At 47.0% G+C, this 18,445-nt stretch overlaps 1 protein-coding gene and 1 long non-coding RNA gene across 2 annotated transcripts; one reads left to right on the top strand and one right to left on the bottom strand.

Annotated features, from left to right (window-relative positions):
- Positions 1–125: 125 nt before the first annotated feature.
- LOC122372995 (myc-associated zinc finger protein-like) lies at positions 126–8,558 on the top strand. Its single transcript, XM_043350711.1, has 9 exons — positions 126–317; positions 424–522; positions 738–963; positions 3,060–3,142; positions 3,599–3,712; positions 4,073–4,226; positions 6,183–6,280; positions 6,960–7,076; positions 7,543–8,558. The coding sequence occupies exons 1-9, from the start codon at positions 186–188 to the stop codon at positions 7,699–7,701; spliced, it is 1,182 nt and encodes a 393-aa protein (XP_043206646.1). The 5' UTR covers positions 126–185; the 3' UTR covers positions 7,702–8,558.
- A 135-nt stretch (positions 8,559–8,693) lies between these two features.
- LOC122372996 lies at positions 8,694–18,078 on the bottom strand. The gene is made up of 4 exons (XR_006254963.1): positions 17,929–18,078; positions 10,763–10,879; positions 10,115–10,259; positions 8,694–9,476 (listed from the first exon to the last, which is right to left on the bottom strand). It is a non-coding gene; the product is annotated as an uncharacterized LOC122372996 (long non-coding RNA).
- Positions 18,079–18,445: the final 367 nt, after the last annotated feature.

Genomic DNA, 18,445 nt, shown 5'->3' with positions numbered 1-18,445 from the left:
CCTACTTACATGAATTTTATGGCATTCGTCAAGAAAGTGCACAGAGCTGTAGCCTTAAGTCAGTCCAGTAAATATTTACCCAACATCTACAACCTGAACATGTCAACTGAACTGAACATGTCACTGAACATATACACTCATTTTCATCTTTTGTTTCAGGCACAGAATACCTACATCGGCTGAAGATGGCCACTACTTGTCTAATATGCAAGCACCCTTTGGGTTCGAGGCTGAACATCTTCAAGACCCGCACCAACTTTTCCAAGACATTGGTGTCTTCCAAGCTATCTAAGTTGGTCCAGGCCAATTTTAGACAGGTACTGTCCCAGCTGGTAGGGTGTGGCATTTTTACCACTTTGTGAGCGATTCATCGCAGTACAATCCATGTTCTATCATTGACTGGGGACCCGTGTGTTCCGGCAGGAGGCGATGGAGGACACCCAGGACATCTGTGTCAGCTGCTCAGCTCTGATCAACCAGGTGGATGAGTGCGAGATCAAACTGATGGCTCTGGAGAACGAGGCAAGTGCACAGAGAGAATGGGCGGCATGGACCTATAGGGCATAGGCTACACATGAGCACAATTTTATCCCTGCCAAAAGATATAATGGCTGAATTAAAATTCAGTCATTCAGCCACTCCAACTGCTCCGAGACGCCTTCTCCAGCCATCTCTGTACGTAGTTGTTTTGTCCGTTTGGGTTTCGCTGACCTGTGCTGCCACCTGCCGTCGGTTAGGTGAAGCTCAAGTACAAGATGCCGTTCCCGATCGAGGTCCACAGCCGGCGCTCGGAGGCTCCGATCCCTCCCCCGGCTCCTCCCGCGCCTCCCCCCGGCCCGGCGGCGGCGGCGGGGGAGGCGGCACCGGTGGAGTCTCCGCCGGCGGCGGCGCCGGCCGGCGGACAGGCGGCGCAGCACGAGCCGGCTGCCGGGGCCGAGCAGGAGTTCAGCTTTATCAGCATCGGTCAGTGACTCAGTAGCGAGCCGGCCGCCGGGGGGGGGGGGGGGGGGTGAACGCGGCGCGCGGACGGCCAATCACTGGTGAAATCGGACTCGATGTAATCGGACTCTATGCATCGCTTCTCGGCCTTTTGGCTAAGATTAAAGTGTAGTAGGCTACCTTTTCTTTTACAAAGCGCCGCTAAAACATGTTCTATTACGTTAAATATCTGTGGGGCATTCCCCCAGTATTTACACATGATCAAGGCTCACTGGTCGGGATAGGCATACTTTTGGCTGGCTGCCTTTTCTTTTTCTGGACTCTATGTGAACTCGACCGTTTAATGGACCGCTCAGTAACCTGAGGCCTCTTGCACCATGTCTGGATTCTGTTGTACCGGACACCCACACCTGAACCTACCGTCACAATTTACCTTAACCCGGCAGGCGGTGGGCCTACCAGCCACCTTCCGCGCGGTGGGGGGGGGGGGCACTTTTTTGCCCCCCCCCCGTATCTCCGAAACTACTGGACGGATCCGGAAAATTCAAACGGCGTTCGATAGCCCTGTCAAATTTGTTGAGGGAAACCAAATTTCATTGACCTCGGGGTCACCGATGACGTCACAGGTCAGGTCAAAGATAAAATGTTTCACGGTTCACGGGGCTTCTAGGGAAAGCGCTATAACACCGAGTAAAACGCATTTTGTCGAAAATCAGCGATAAGGCGTCAGTTGTCTAGTACATATGTTGCTATTAGAGGTCACTGGTCATACCAGGTCAGGTCACAGGTCAGGTCACCAAAGGTCACCAAGGGTCACCACATGAGCCCAACTTTACTAAGGTTATGCGATGCATGTTTTATGGCCAGTTTTTCATTTCCAACTCAATGGTGTTGGTTATAAGACCATCAGGTACGGTTTAGGTCACTTTCTGGTGGAGGTCAGGTCAAGGTCAGGTCAAAAAAGGTCAAATTTCAAAGTTGATATTTTTGCATAAAATCGGTATCAATTCGATGCAGCTCGTCACGGGGAGTCTAATGGTGGTCTTTGTTTTGCGCTACGAGGTCTAGAATTGCTAAAAATTGAGTTTGAAAATTTGACGTCATCAATTTTGAACAGTTTTTTCGCTATAACTTGGCCAAAAAAGAGCTATCGATCTCAAATTTGGTATGTAGATAGAAGGCGGTAGGGGATATCACATATATTCCGGTTTTTTTCGAAATTCAAAAAACTTTTTGAATTTTTAGGCTATTATATTCGAAAAATCTATTTTTTTGATTTTTAGGGGTCAAAATCCAAAAAATTCGAAAAACCGAAATAGCAGTTTTGTAGCCCTCTAAATTCCACACCTTTTATGTCTGAAACATTTTTCTGTATCTCTAAAGCTGTAGGCCAGACAGCTCTTCCCGCGAAACCTTTTTTTGGGTCGAAAATGGCAAAAATGACGTCACTCTGACGTCAATAGCGGCCAACCTATCATAGCCTTTGAAAAAATTTTTGGTCACCATGTGCGCTAGCTGCTCCCGGGAGGGTACTGAAAGTTTGGTGATGATCGGCGCAGCGGTTCTCGAGATATATCGAAAAAACTAAAGGGGGGGCAAAAAAATGCCCCCCCCCCCACCACCTGGAAGGTTAAGGCTCTGCCAAGTACCGGTAGGTTTAGGTTATGAGTTAGTGCAAAATAATTTACCGTTGTGGGGCTAGCTAATTGATTGTGAGATCGTTTTTCATTCCATTTCACCTAGCTAGGTATTTTGGTGCGAGAGACCTCTGCTAGGATCTGTACCCTGGATATTTGTCCGTCACCTATCGCCACTTGCTCTCCCTCTCCCTCTCCCTCGCCCTCTCCCTCTCCCTCTCCCTCTCCCTCTCCCTCTCCCTCTCCCTCTCCCTCTCCCTCTCCCTCTCCCTCTCCCTCTCCCTCTCCCTCTCCCTCTCCCTCTCCCTCTCCCTCTCCCTCTCCCTCTCCCTCTCCCTCTCCCTCTCCCTCTCCCTCTCCCTCTCCCTCTCCCTCTCCCTCTCTCTCTCTCTCCCCCTCTCTCTCTCTCTCTCTCTCCCTCTCTCTCCCCGCCATCTACACACTCTGTGACCTCACTCGGTATCTGTGTTTCCCTGTGTGTAGACGAGTCGGCACTGGACAACCCGACCATCGTACTCGAGGCCGGCGACGTGGGCGTGGATGGACACAACGTGGTGGTCTACAGGGTGAGGCCACTATAACGCTACAGCGGGGTGGTGTGTGGGACGACAGTCGGTGGGGACTTGCTCTGTGTTGTGGGGGGAGATGGGGGGGTGGATGGATATGTGTGTAGATGAAGTCCGAATGGTAGGTTGGTAGGTTCAAGGTTGTAGGTTAGGTGGTAAGATTACATCAGGTTAGATGTTTTTTGTCTTCACCATGCTTCATCTACACATTTACCTGAAGGGGAAGGCATTCTTAGTCGAGGGGCTACCAGAAGCGATGGTAACCGGCTGCTAATCATCAATGGGACTGTGGGAGCATTTAGCTCAGTGATGTATGGCTAATTTCCAAATGAGTACCGTCCCTGTAGGTGAGTCGTAACCCCTCTTTGTGTCGTACAGGAGCCGCACATTTCGCACCAGACGCTCAGTTGCGACCCCTCCATGTCGTAAGTCGTAACCCCTCTGTGTGTCGTACAGGAGCCGTATGGGTCGCACCAAACGCTCAGTTACGACCCCTCCATGTCATACCTGGCTCAGCTGGAGGCCTCGCAAATACGCGGAGATGACGTCACGGACACCGCGGCAGATCAAGTGAGTTATATGCTGAGTGGTGAGGGTGACGTCATATGGACCATGGGCACAGCTCTGGGGCGTAGGGAAGACTGGGAGGGGGTCTTTCATTGGGGGGGGGGGGGGGTGAGGAGGGGGAGGGGGGTGCCGAAAATTGACATAACTATATAGGTTATGAGGGAGGGTTATGAATGCACGTGAAAATGTGGTGGTGCTTTCAGTTGTACTCAGTAATGGGCAGGGTATTTTGTTGCATGATCACTTCAGTGACCGAACCCTGGCTTCAATTCTCCCGCGGTACTCAATGTTTGGTATGACGTGTGTGTCCCAGTATAACCCCCCACTCCTCCCAGCTGGAGTATAACCCCACCCTCCCCCCAGATGGACCTAGAGGCCGCCTCTGCGGAGCGGCGGCGGCGGCCGGCCGGCGGAGGGAGGCGGCGCCGGGGCAGCGGACCGCTGGCCACCGACGGCTCCGGTGTCTACTTCTGCGACCTCTGCGACGAGACGTTCGCCAGTCAGGACGGCCTGCGCGGTCAGTGGCCGGCGGGGGGGGGGGCTGAGGGACCGCGGGGGGAGGGCTGAGCAGAGAGAGGAGCTGTTGTGGCTTGTCATTGTCTACTCTGCTGATATTCTGTGTGCTTTAACCCGCGCCCCAGTGGCGGTCTCCGCCAACTTCGCCCTAGTGGGGGTGGGGGGGGGGGGGCATATGTTACCACCCACCTCTAACTCAAAAACTAAGAGGGCTAGAAAGACGCGGTAAAAAGCAGTCGATAGCTTTTGATGCGTGCGTTTGAAAGTGTTTCGGTCATTTTTCATCTCAATATTGGGGTCACCAGAGGTCATCAAAGGTCAAAATTTGCGAATTGTCATTATATTTTTCAGAAAACATGCCATTATCTCAGGAACTATGATAGCTAGAAAAACGCTGGGAAAAGCAATCGATAGCTTTTGAACTCTTCTTTTGATAAGGTCATTATAAAAAATGACCTCAGGTCAACGGTTTAGCCTCCAGAGGGCAAAAACTCCAAAAATAGCTGTTTTTAAGAAAAGTGTTTTTCGACAATAACTTTTGACTAAAAAAAAGCTAGGTCATTTCTAATGCCAGAATCGTGTTCCTCTCGCCGAGACGCGTCGAATGAACTATAATTTGACCTTGAAAGGTCAACTTCAAAATTTGACCTCAGGTCAAGGTCATGACCTGACCGGAAAAGGTCATGTTGCATATCAGTCGATGCGTCTCGGCAAGACAAACACAATGAGGCCAACCCCAGCGTTCTATCTTTTTCCAATCGAGAGTTATTGGCAAAAAAAACTGTTTGTAGCCTCAAATGACCTCGGATGACCTTTCAAGAGGCTATCAGCAAAAAAAGACACCTTGGTCGTCACGGGTGGTCCAAACCATTGTTATCCTGAAATATTTGGACTGTTCCTATGCGTACACACGGATCTAGAGGCATTTTCGTTTTTCTCCATTGACTTATAATGGAAAGGTCACGCCACCGACCTGACCTTAGGCTACGCATATAAAAAATCCGAGATATACAAATTGTAGGCACCCATAACATCATGTAATCCACCAAGTTTAAAACCTCTCTGACAAACACTGCAGGCTGGACATGATTGCAAACTTTTTTTTAGGCTTGGTCAGTTAACTTGACCTGGTGACCTGACCTGATATGACCTGGGTTCAAAAATTTCACACATTGTCCAAAATTGATGTACCAAAAGCTACCCCAAGCGGCGCGGCGCTACGCGCCGCGGTCTTTTATTTATACGAAAAAAACGCGACAGGGTGGTAACATATGCCCCCCCCCCCCCCACTGGGGCGAAGGTTAAAGTGACCATCCCATCTTAACATTAGTTTTGAGTTGAGATAGCCAAATTGGTGGCCATGGCCTGAAAATACCGGTTTGGGCACTCACAACATCGAAAAATGCTTTAATTCGGAGATATGGAATTTCAAACTTGCAGTTTTCGGATTCTAAGGGGCTAATGCATTGGTATGCCCCCTTAGAATTTGTGACGTCAGCGGAGGTCTAACAGTTTTTAAATCTTTTACTAAAACGTTTGGTAGCACGCGGTGGTATATGCTGCTTTGCGCGCAACAAATGCCGCACTTTCAAATAAAGTCGCTAGGAACAGCGGAGATCCCAAAAAGTAAACAAAAGTAAATGTCTAATATCTTGAAAACCGGTGAATATTTTTCGATGAAATTTGGTACATATTCGTTTTCGCTCTTTCTGAACCGAGCGACATCACTTTCATGCCAATTCATTAACTTTTTTGAAGGTGGGAGGGTCCCTTTAACGGACAGTGCTGATAGACTAACGATCGAGAAGCTGATTTGTAGAGTGGTTGGCCGAGGGGTACCTGGTAATGACGTTAATTTACTATGCTATAATCCAGTCCTCTCTCAAAGTGTTCAGTGCACGACTGTCTCCTGCACTAACTTGTGGTTTGACTGATGACTCCGACTCTGACCCTCCAGCTCACAAGGTATCGCACGCCAGTGACCGCAGCTTCCCCTGCCGGTTTTGTCACCGGATTTTTGCTACAAATATGGCGCTCCACCATCACTGGAACGAGGTCAGAATGCAGTACATTGCTCTCAGCTATGGAACGGTTAAGCTCAGGCTCCACTACGCGATGCTTTCGTGCGATATTGCGACATCGCGATATCGCACTATCGCAAAAGAAGTTCAGAATTGTGAACTTTTTGCGATAATGCGATAATGCGAGAGCGATATTGTCTCACATTTAATAATGCGATTTCCGCAGTGTAGCTCAGCGCATCCGTTTGCACTAGATGGACATTTTCTGGCATCGCCAAGGACATCGCATTATCGCAAATTCGCACGGAAAATCGCGTAATGGAGCCTGGGCATTATTGCACGATGGCGGATCGTTCCTAGGGGCATAACTGTCTTTGGCACGACGTGGATATTAGGAATGGATACAGTGAAATCAGAAGGGTTGAATTCGGAAGTAGACCAATAATTTAGTTGGGTTTAGTCAGATTGGTGCCTCTAAGTATCAGATGAGTTGGTCTGAGCTTTCACAAAAATCTGCCTTTCTAGACCCTCGTCGGGTAGAGAATGCGCTGGAGCCTGAGGGTTCTCTATTATTGTAGTTAGATATTAGAGGAGTTATGCTGTCTTTAACCCCTTGGTCACCATGCCACTTCCCTTCCAATTTATCCAGGAATAATCCACTATGAGAGCTATGGGCTATCGCTGGATTTTACCGCCACGTCGCTGTTCCTCAGGAACATCCTATGAAGTTACAGCCGTGTCCGTACTGCGACAAACGGTTCATCAACAAATCGAACCTGAACCAGCACATCAACACGCACCAGGCGCCCCGGTTCAGCTGTGAAGTAGCGGTAAGCGGGGCGCCGGGGGGGGGGGGGGGGGTAGGGGTGGTGGCCGGTGGGACAGGGGGATAGTCTGGGCGAGGGACAGCTGCATAAGATAGGACGGAAACTTATCCAAACCAGTTGATTTACTATCACCGATTTAATTCAGCTATACAATAGCAGAGGAACAGAAGGGTCGGACACCCATAATAGCCAAGCGAGACATAATTTAGATAGATCACGATACTGGCAATTCAATGGTTTCAGAAAACCCAGCGACACAAACTTTTTGAGAGGCGCACTCTGTGGCTTCAGGCTGCCCGGCTTTGTTCTGTAGAGTCGGTCACCCATTAACAACCAAGCGAGACGCGGCTTAGCGGGCTGTGCAGTATTGAAGTAAAGCCAAATGACAAGCTGTAGCACCGTCCACTGCGTTCGGTCCCGCGCTCTCAGTTTACCAGCCCCCCTCCCCCCCCCCCCCGCCCGCCCCCAGGAATGTAGCCGCCAGTTCCACACGCGAGGCGACCTGCGCAAACACATGGTGTTCAAACACTCCACGGAGAAAAACTTTCCCTGCCCGGACTGCGAGCTGAGCTTCAAGGTCAATTGGCTTCTGACGCGACACAAGGTGCGGGTGCACTCGCAGGTCTGAGACAGTCTCCCCCCTCCCCCCCCCCGGACTGGGGTACAGTGAGTGTTCAAATACCGCATTTGTGATTTAGGGGGGATGTTGTGATTTAATACCGTGTTAGGTTGACTGAAGGTACAGGCTCGTGTTGCCATGACGACGAACTAGTGAGTGAGTGAATACCAGCTGAGTGAGAGTTGCCGTGCGTCGGCGGAACAATGGTTGCCATGGAGATCACAATCGACTCCGAAGGTGCGTTGCCATGCCAACCAGAGCGCGGGAGCTTTTTGATCTGGGAGAGGCGCTGTGAAGCCACGTGTTACGAGACACGTGTTTGTACCACGTGGACTGCGAATCACACGCGGCACGTACGGGGAAGGGACCACGGGGGTGGGCAAGTCTAGAGACCCGATCCACACATTTCTGTCTAGTTTTGTAGCCTTTAGTTAAATAGTACATGCTAGCCTAGTGAGGTAAAAGGTAGTGGATATTATGAACGCCGCTGCGTACTGGGCGTTTCCTACCAAAGCACCTATCGTACCACTGCGGTAACTGAGGTGAGACAGAGCGCCCCTGCACGCAATGAGAATTCCGTGAGTGTCTCGACTTCATACAGCCTAGAATTGGACCCCAGTGGGTCTGTACAAAACAGTATATAGGGACATCAGGTAGGGCTTGTAGCTAGACGTGTATGCAGGTGATTTGAGCATGCGGCGAACTCTTGAATAGTGATTCGTGGATGCGTGAATATGTTGAATCGATCTGTCGCTTGTTTTATCATTAAGTGATTTATACTTTTCACCATGTCCAACCACCACACTCAGCGCTAAATGAAATGTTCATTTTCATCTGGTCATTTGAAAATATTTTCGAACAAACTTTTCTGCGTGTGCCTGGTCCGATGCGGGATTTCTTTTTATCGAAGTTTGTGCAAAAATGAGAATAGCCTGACGACGGCACTTCCAAATCTCGTCGAGCATGCCATCACAAGGAGGAAAACCGCGACAACACAGCCATTTGACGTTTGAGTGATTTATTGAAAGCACTTGGACGCCTACAAAGCTCTCTAAGGTTCTCACGTAACACGCGTACGCACGGGAGATATTAATATCAATGATGCGATCATTTGATCTCCCGCGCACCGCCAACAACAAACAATGGATGATCGCGCGTATAGACACAGTGGAAGATCTTGCGTACAGACGGGATTACTGAAGAGATACATGGTTGAGAGTCTTCAGTCTTCTTTGTTCGGGGATAGGATATAGCTGTACGAACTATTTATATACATTATGGAACCGACTGTGATGCGTTCAGTTATGTTTCTGATGCAAGGGGCGTTGCCTACGATGATGAACATCAAACAGCAATAATACTGCAGCTGAAAGACAGAAAAGAATGAGATGGTGGATAAGACATAATTTAACTACCAGAAATGATTCATCAATACGGACTAAAGGGATCCTGGCATCAGTGTCATTTTGGAACCTGTAAAGGGAAGCGAAGATGACTGAAATGCGTAATAGTTTAACAAACAGACCCTCTGGGTTTTCCGGTAGCTGCTGCACTCTACAAGTATGCAGCGTGACACCCATCTGAGACTGATGACGTCACACACACCCGCTGGGTCTATGACGTCACACCGCCCCACAGCCGGGGTATATTGACGTCACACGTCCCCACAGCCGGGGTACAGTCTCTGGCAGCTACCGGCGCCCGATCCGCCCAGCACGGCGCTGCTGCAGTACTGACCGAACGCGCCGCCTTGGGTGGACGTCAGAACCCACGAGACGGGCAGGCTGTAACGGGAGGGGTACAGGGGGTCAGATCAGGGGCGGGGGGGGGGGGGTGTCGGAACCCACGAGACGGGTAGGCTGTAACGGGGGTACGGGGGGTCAGATCAGGGGCGAGGGGGGGGGGGGGGGGGCGGGGTGGGATCGGAACCCAGGAGACGGGCAGGCTGGGAAAGGTTACAGAGGGTCAGGTGGGAAAGGGCACAGCGGTCACCTTAGGAGCGGTCACAGGGAAAACACTTGTTGAAGCGCTGATTTGAGCCTACGTGAGACCAAAATTGATCACATACTGGCAGACCAGCTGGAGGTAAAAGGAAAATCAACGCTACTTTAATTCGAATCAAATTTTTAAACAATTGTAGTATCTTATAAGCTAGCGCTGAAGCGCACCTTTGGCAATGAATGCCGCGGTTTGTTGATCGGTCTGCGGTGCGAAGGGCGGCGCAGTGTCTCATTGAGACAGGGCATCTTCATTGCATTAGTAATCAGTTTTCACAATTTTCGAGTGATGTTGCATGATGTTGATCCAAAATTATTCTAACGTAAAGGTCGTGCCATATCACCAAGGAATTCGATGCCAGCGAAACAAAACAAGGTGACAACTGGCCTGCAGTAGCCAGTAGTAACGCTGTTCGTGGCCTCACCTGATCAGGGGCACCCCGATGTCGAGCGGTTCCCCGCTGTGGATGGCCAGTGCTGCCATCTGGCACAGGTAGTACCGACTGCAGTCAATAGATGTCGCCTCGAGCGCTCCGCCCAGGGCCGCCAGCTGCGGTGACTGACCGGTCACTGGAACAGAGCGGGGAGAGGGGGTTAGAGAGAGAGAGAGAGAGAGGGAGAGAGAGAGAGCGAGAGAGAGAGAGAGAGAGAGAGAGAGAGAGAGAGAGATAGAGAGAGAGAGAGACCTGGCACATAGGACGGAACAAAGAGTTGTCCAACACAGATTATACCACGTTATCAGAGGGCTAACACGATTCGATAGCCGAGTGCCGTAGCCAGCCTCAGCCCAGCCGAGTACGCCTAAAGCACCCCCATCCCACCCGTCGTTTACCCCGCCCGTCGTTTGCTATGGCGGGGACCATTGAAAAAACCAAAACCGAACCAACTCGCGAATCAGGAGAAATACCAACTTTTTACCGAATTTCTAATGTTAAATACATTACCAAAGCTTCACAATACCAACAAAGTACCAAAATCGTTAGGTTTGAACTACGAAATGCCAAGTTGGTATCGGTTTGGTATCGGTATACCAAATAGTTGGTATCCGATTGACATCTCTAGTACGGACTGACCGGGTGTGACGATCTGCCGGTAGTACTTTTTCAGTAGTGTGCCGTCGGTGGTGTTGTCGGGGGCGGCCTCCTCGGCTGTGATCAGCGTCTCCAGAGCTGAGGCCAACCGATCAGTGTCTGAAACGGAGCGGTCATATGTTTTATGGAAACCCCAGTGTCTGAAACATAGGCCGCGGAACGAGGGGGTACCGGGGCACCGTGCCCCCTTTGATTTTGGCATTTTCACATTAGCCATAATATGGGCGTTGCATGGAAAGAATGGGACCAAAAGTCGGCAGTGCCCCCCCCCCCCTTAATTGAAGGTGTTCCGCCGCCACTGGTCTGAAACAGAGCGGTCATATGCTATACGGAATCCCTGGTGTCTGAAAAAGAAAAAGAGCGGAAAAGAAAAAAAGACGAGAAAATGAAAAAGAGCGGTCATACAGGCACGGTTATATGGAAAATTGGAAACCCCAGTGGCGAAACGGGTGTGAAACAGAGCGATAATGTGTGTACGGCTATGTATTATCCCGTGTATGAAACGGTGGAGTTATATGTGGACGGTTATACAGAATCCCCAGGCTATCACTGATGAAAGATTACAGCACACATGAAAGCGCTTGGCTGTTACAACGAATGATGAAAGAGAAATACGGCCGATACTTTTCGCACCGATGCTGCTGCTGATGTAAGAGCTGCTTCATACAGCGCTGCAACTGATGCCGCCTATATTATGTTGTAAGGCGTGGTTCACACTGGAGCACCGTTACAAATGGCGAAACGGGTGCGGCACGCTGTTTGATCAGAGAGAGTTACGTTACAATACGAGATTTCCGATGATTTATGACAATAGCGGGGGCATTCCACGATAGATCGACCAAAGCCGTACACCCTCATATTTTATTTTTTGCTTAAAATTGGTCTAATGGGTTGTGATGGGCGGGGAAGCCAGCTGTGCCAATGTTTTTTTTCTTCGAACAACGGTTTCCGAGATATAGCCTCAGGCAATTCCTGGAGGTCACGCTGCAACCCTATGTTTGGCGGCTTATAACTCAGAAACTATTGGTTTTCTATGGTAAAAACTTTATATGGTTCAACTCGCAATCAACCAACAAACGTTTTGGCTATCTCGGATTTTCGATTTTTGAAAATTTTGATCACGTGACATCTTGACCTTTTTTTCGAAGAGTGACCATGATATTTTCCCAACTGAAAGTCGCAATTATGTCTGATGACGATTAAAGCCTTATTAATATGACATAAAATTGCTTTATCCATTTTCAAACGTTTCGACTTTATACAAAGTCATCTTCACTCTTCAGTGTTAAGATAGACAAGTACACAATTACATGCTGACATAAATATACAAGCAGTCGATGCAGGGTATCAGTCGATGCACATCACACACTTCACAAAAACAAGACATAAAACATCATTCGTGTTGAATATAATTAGATAAATAAAAGAAGTTGACCTTTTCCTCGACATCAAAAATGTAAAAAGCCGAATAATATATTTAAAAAAAACGGTGAGCTTTCGGCCACTGGCCTTTATCAAACCAACGTGATAACAATGTTAAAAGACGATCCTGTGAATAATCTGTCTGCCATTTTTCAAAAACCGAAGATCGTGATATTTTAGGAAAGGCGCTACTCATAAGGGCAAACTATTTGATAGACCGATTGTCTACATAGTGTCCGGTGTACGTAACATACATAATATACAATTGTACACGTAGCTGTCAAACACACATCGTATGGAAGGTATGTACACTAACGCCGATGTACATCACACACATAACAAAATAATATACACATACACATATTAATCGATTGAGTTGAAAAGGCTACACGCTCACAAGGAAGATACACATGATACAGGCGCTTACATGATCGGCCACGACGAAAGATTTGAGTTTATGTGCGGGCGGTTTGCTTTTATAAGTAGGGATTCTGCGATTTTTCTGTCCGGGTGGTCTTTGGAGCGATAAAGGACGCGAACCTGAAGAGGAAGGGATGATTTGTTTAGCGGCGCGCCGGGGTGGTGCTCACGGAAGTGGTCTCCCATCGGGGTCCCTTCGGATGCGCTCAAGGCGTCTCTTAAATGTTCGTTAAATCTTAGTCGAACAGGTCGTTTTGTCTCGCCAATATATGTGCCGTCGTCACCCTTTCCTTCACACAACTTACAATTTAGCCTGTAGACGACGTTCTTCTGTGTACAATCACCTGAAAAATCTGATTTGCACATGTTGCATCGTGGGCCTCCAGGGCACATAGGTTTAGATAGAGATGATCTAACCAGTTTGTTCCGTAGCTTTTGGGGGTTCCTCCATGCTATCCTGACAGCTAAGCCAGATTTCCTAACTTTACTTAGGACTTAACTTTAGTAATATTACCAATCATTCGTGTTGGTTCGGTCGTCTTCCTACAGAACGATACTTAGTTTAAACGCAGATGATCGGTCATTGATGGTCGGTTTCGCTTCAAATATGTGTAAAGATTCTAAAATTCGTAAATTGAAGTTTGAGCGTTTTTGATCTATGATTTTGAAATCGTCTATACTGAAGGGGGTGTCACATGCCAAAGAATGATCCCGTACAGACGATGCTACTGGACTGGATAAGAGTTCGCCCGTTCTGTGTGATCTACCCTTGTGTTGACAAACTCTGCTGTGGAGCCTAACATAGGTAGAACCTATGTAAGATCCTTCACACGAAGGACAACTAAACTTATAAACTACAGCAGATCGACACATTTTAGGGATAGAGTCCTTGAACTTGAACAGAGATCCAATAGTGAAGCTGTTTCTGAGAATGAATCGCGGGCTTAGATATGGGTAGTACTTTTGTAGGAGAGCGCTTATTTCATTTTTGAGCTTAATTGAGCGTTTTCCGAAAAACGGCAAAATGAAAAAGCTTTCGAGTTTTTCAACCTGTGGTTGATTTGTGATAGTAATGAACCTTCTGTTGAGAAACTTGGCAATGGCGGCATCTACCAACGACCTTGGGTAACCGTTATCCAAGAAAAAACCTTTCAGGGATCTTAGCTCTAGATCAAAGAGCTTGTAGCTCGAGCATAAACGGTAGGCGCGATAAATAAATGACTGGATGACTGCCCACTTGATGGAAAATGGGACGAAACTAAAGAAGCTCAATCCTAGTCCGGTAAAGGTAGGCTTGTGGAAAACGGAAGTCTCAATAGAAGAGCCAATACGTTTTATCTTGACATCCAAAAAGGGTAGCGTTTGGTTGGACTCTACTTCTTTGGTGAACTTAATCTTTGGATGCTGCTCGTTAAGGAAGGATGAAAACTTTTCTACATGAGTGACGTGCCGAAAGACCAGAAAACAATCATCAACATATCTCCTATACAGGACAGGACGAAATTCAAAAGGGCAGGTAGTAAGCCAATTCTTCTCATGAAAGCATAAGAAAATGTTGCCAAAGGTAGGGCCAAGTGGTAGGCCCATCCCTACGCCGTCAAGTTGTTGGTACAACTGTCCGTTGAAAAGGAAAAACGAGTTAGTTACTGACAAATCTAACATTGAGCGGAATAGTTTCCGAGGGATGCCACTGACGCTGTCAGTCTGGCTGAAGAGAGAGTTGATTGCTATGTCAACCGTTTCACCTACAGGTATGTTAGTAAACAAACTTTCAATGTCAAAACTGGCCATAACCATATCTTCGGAAAATGTGAAAGTTTTTAAATCAGTGACGAACTCGTAGCTGTTTTTAACGGTAAATTCATTCTCAGTAAGGGGAGCAAGAATTGGAACTAAGAACTTCGCGAGGGCGTAAGTAGCAGTGCCACAAGCTCTGAAAATGGGACGAAGAGGTAAGTTCGGTTTGTGGATCTTAGGTAGACCATATAGGACACCTGGCGAGGACCCGGACACATACAGTTTGTTGTACGTATGTTCGGTAATAGCACATGCTTTTTTCAACTTGCTGAGCAGCCTATTAACTTTATCTTATACACGTAATAACAGTTTGTGAAGTGGCTCATTCACAAGACAAAACTTAGTGCGATCTGACAGTATCTTTGTAATCTTTGCTAGATATTGAGCTTTATCTAAAATCACGACCCCCCTCCCCTTGTCAGGTCTAGTTACCACAATAGAAGAGTCAGATGCAAAATCCTTCAAAGTCTTGACATCATTTTTGGAAAATATTGGTGAAAACACTCTGGACGGACGAAACGTGTTGAAAAACTTGTAACTCACGGTACGAATCTGCTGCTTGACATCTTGAAAATCAAATCTTGAAGGGAGTGACAAAGACGATAACTTCTGGACGAGTGTCTCGAAATGAGGGAAATATCCATGAAAGCTGATCTTCCACACAGGTAGCTTGAATTCTAAGCCAAATGCAAGTAGGGTCTTGAGCCGAGTTGGTATAGGCTTCGATGAAAAGTTGAAAATGACTATCGGGTTGACTCTATCGGATTGATTTTTAAGGGTAGGGTATGGTAGGGTAGGGTAGTGTAAGGGTAGGGTAGGGTAGGGTAGTGTAACGGCGGCCGGTTTTATCGGGCTGGGTCGGGCTCGGCCGACGTGTGTTTGACCCGCGTAGGGTAGGAGCGTTTATGTCTTGTTTTTGTGAAGTGTGTGATGTGCATCGACTGATACCCTGCATCGACTGCTTGTATATTTAAGCCTTATTAAATGTCATTCATATGCGAAAGTAAAAAAGTGGCTATCGCCCTGCGTTGACCTCAGGTCAGGTCATTTTTATGACCTGTCCATTATTACGAGCGGGAGCGACAGCGAGATCTCGAGAATAAAGCAAGATAGCGACAAGCGGTAAACGGTACAGGATTCACACGGATAAGGTCTACAATTTTTACTGAGGTCATTTTCAGGTCAGGTCAAAGATGACGTCACAGGGGTAAAAAGGAAGTCAAAATAGTTTTGGCTGTACCTTTTGATCTAATAAAGAAAGAGACGTGGAACAGGCACCATTGTGTTTGCTTTCGCCTAGCACCAGTTCGTTTTGAATTTCAATACCGATGAACTAAGGTCAGGTCAATTTCTTGGCCACCCCATTATAAGTCAATTGGGGAAAAATCAGCTCCCTTGTTTTTACACTAAAACGCGTCGGAATTGCCTAATATACCATGAGTGACTTCATATACGACTAACTTTGACTACCTTGAGACCTTTTTTGCTCTTGGTCAACTGTGACGTTGCTCTTGGTCAACTGTGACGTTGCTCTTGGGTCATGTGACGTCATTAAAGGTCACCAAATGGTTTTTTGCTAATAACTCCTTACAGGTTTGAGATACAGCCGCGCGGATAGGCTCATTGTGTTCAGCTCGTCAAGGCCCATCGAATGATATATATGATGACCTTAAGGTCACGTGACCTAAGGTCAACTTTTGACCTTGACCTTTCGAGGTCAACATACACATGTTTCGATGCGGATCGAGAGGATCACGATGGTGCTATTAGTTTGTTCCTAGCTGGGATACTTTGAAAGTTATTCGAGAAAAACTTCATATATATGTAGTGCCGCCATTTAGACTTTCTTTTTACCCCTGTGACGTCATCTTTGACCTGACCTGAAAATGACCTGGGTAAAAATTGTAGACCTTATCCATGTGTACAGGTCTCGCGGGTTTTAGCGGTAGGTCGCTCAGCGAGCGGGAGGGCAACCAGTTCCGCCTCTGTATCGGTGACCATTTGCTCCGCCCAGTTACTCGCGAGCGCGTACTACGGCACATAGTAAAGTGGGGAGGGAAGGGTTAGAGTGGCAGCCTGAGTAGAGGCTAAAACCGGTTTCTATCGTCTGGGCCGGCGACACGGCATGCGGTCAGGGGACGGGGAAAGGTCAGAGGTCACTCGCAATGTGCAGTACCGCGTCCCGTCCTCTCTGCGTGCTGACCAGCGCACGACCTCGGCCGTTGGCCAATCGGCATTGAACGGTCAAGGCCGCCCGTAGCCAGCGGGCGGGGTGAGCCGGCAGCGTGCCGATTCATAGATAGTCGTCCAAAGTTTTAGCCGAGGTCGGGAGACGACTGTAATGTTATATCTTGGGAACAGTTCTGTCATTTAACCCGCGTCCCGTTAGGTATAGGGTCTCCCGAGCATCGGTCCCATTGGGGAGGAGCATTTTGCCCCCCCCCCCCATAAGATCTCGAGAACCATGCAAAATAACGACAAGCAGCACACGGTCTTGGATAACCCCAACGAGGAAATACCTTTTGGCTCAATTTCATTGACCTCGGTGAAACCGATGACGTCACAGGTCAGGTCAAATGTCGAATTTTCACCGTTTACAAGCAATTTCAAGAAATGTGTTGTAAAATCGAGTAAAATGCATGTCATTCATCGATAAGGAATCGATGAATGACAATTTTCGATGGGGAATGTTCGTCAAACACATATTTTGCTATTTGGGGTCACTGATACCAGGTCAGGTCACAGAGGTCAGGTCACTGAAGCTCAAAATATGAAGATAACTATTATGTGATGCATGTTTTCTGGTCCATTTTACATGACAAATGCGATTATGTGGGTCAGGCAACCCTTGGGGCCAGTTTAGGTTATGTTCTGGTGAAGGTCAAATAAAGGTCAGGTCAAGTTAGGTCAAATTTCTAATTTGATATTTTTGCATAAAATGGGTATTGATTTGATGCAGCTCGTCACGGGGAGCCAAATGGTCGTCTTTGTTTTGCGCTACGTGGTTTAGAATTGTTAAAAATTGAGTTAAAATATTGACGTCATCAATTTTGAACAGCTTTTTCGCTATAACTAGGTCAAACAAGGAAGCATCGATCTACAATTTGTTTTGTAGATCGAAGACAGCAGGGACTATCATATATATTCCGTTTTTTAACTCGAAAAACTTTTCGTTATTTTATAATAGACCAGTTTTTTTTATTTGGGGGTCAAAAGCTCAACAGTTTGAAAATCCCAGATTGCAGTTCTGAAGCGCCGTCTTTTCTCTACACGACCAGAGGCCTGTTTCACTAACAAATAAAACTTGTAATTACAAAGAAAAAGCTTGAGTTTACAAGAAATAATTACCAACATTTGAGATTTGGATTTCACGAAACCTTTGAACATGAATTTTGAGTTTAAAAATTTCAAACTTTTTTACAAGAAAAAGTTTGCTAGAAAACATGGGAATCGCAAACTTTCTGTTTCACGAAGACCAGAAACTTGAAAGAAACATCGTAATTACGAACCTTAAATTCCAGTGGCCCTGACGTTCGGAATTTTGATACTTTTTGTGCAATAATGCAAAACAGTCATATATTTAGAACAACTATGCTTTGTTGAGTCGTTTCATGCTCTATTTTTACTTAGCACACACCCTAAGAAGCAAAATAATCGGTATTAAAATATCGTCATGTTTTGTCATTCGCGCGCCATAATTGCATTCAACAGTCTTCTGCTGTCAAATGTTTTGTGTGTTATTTTCTTTGAATAATAGGATAATGTGAACGATCATTTATATCTTTTTCCAACAGCATCATTATTTATAATTTAATTAGGCAGCTTTTGACATGAATACTAGACAAAATTTGATAAAAAGAAGCAATATCTTTAACATGCTATAGTTCTTGATTAAAAACAATTTCACTGTTTACAAGTTTATTTGCAAACATTTTCTTATCGGAGGTGCCACTGGCGATGAAGCTTAGTGAAATCGGTTTTTACGTAGTTGGTAAAAATACTTATGAATTGTAAACTACAAACACT

Source organism: Amphibalanus amphitrite, unplaced genomic scaffold (assembly GCF_019059575.1).
Source record: "Amphibalanus amphitrite isolate SeventyFive unplaced genomic scaffold, NRLGWU_Aamphi_draft 001428F_arrow, whole genome shotgun sequence".
NCBI lineage: Eukaryota > Metazoa > Arthropoda > Thecostraca > Balanomorpha > Balanidae > Amphibalanus > Amphibalanus amphitrite.
This window is presented reverse-complemented; position numbering and strand designations above follow the sequence as displayed.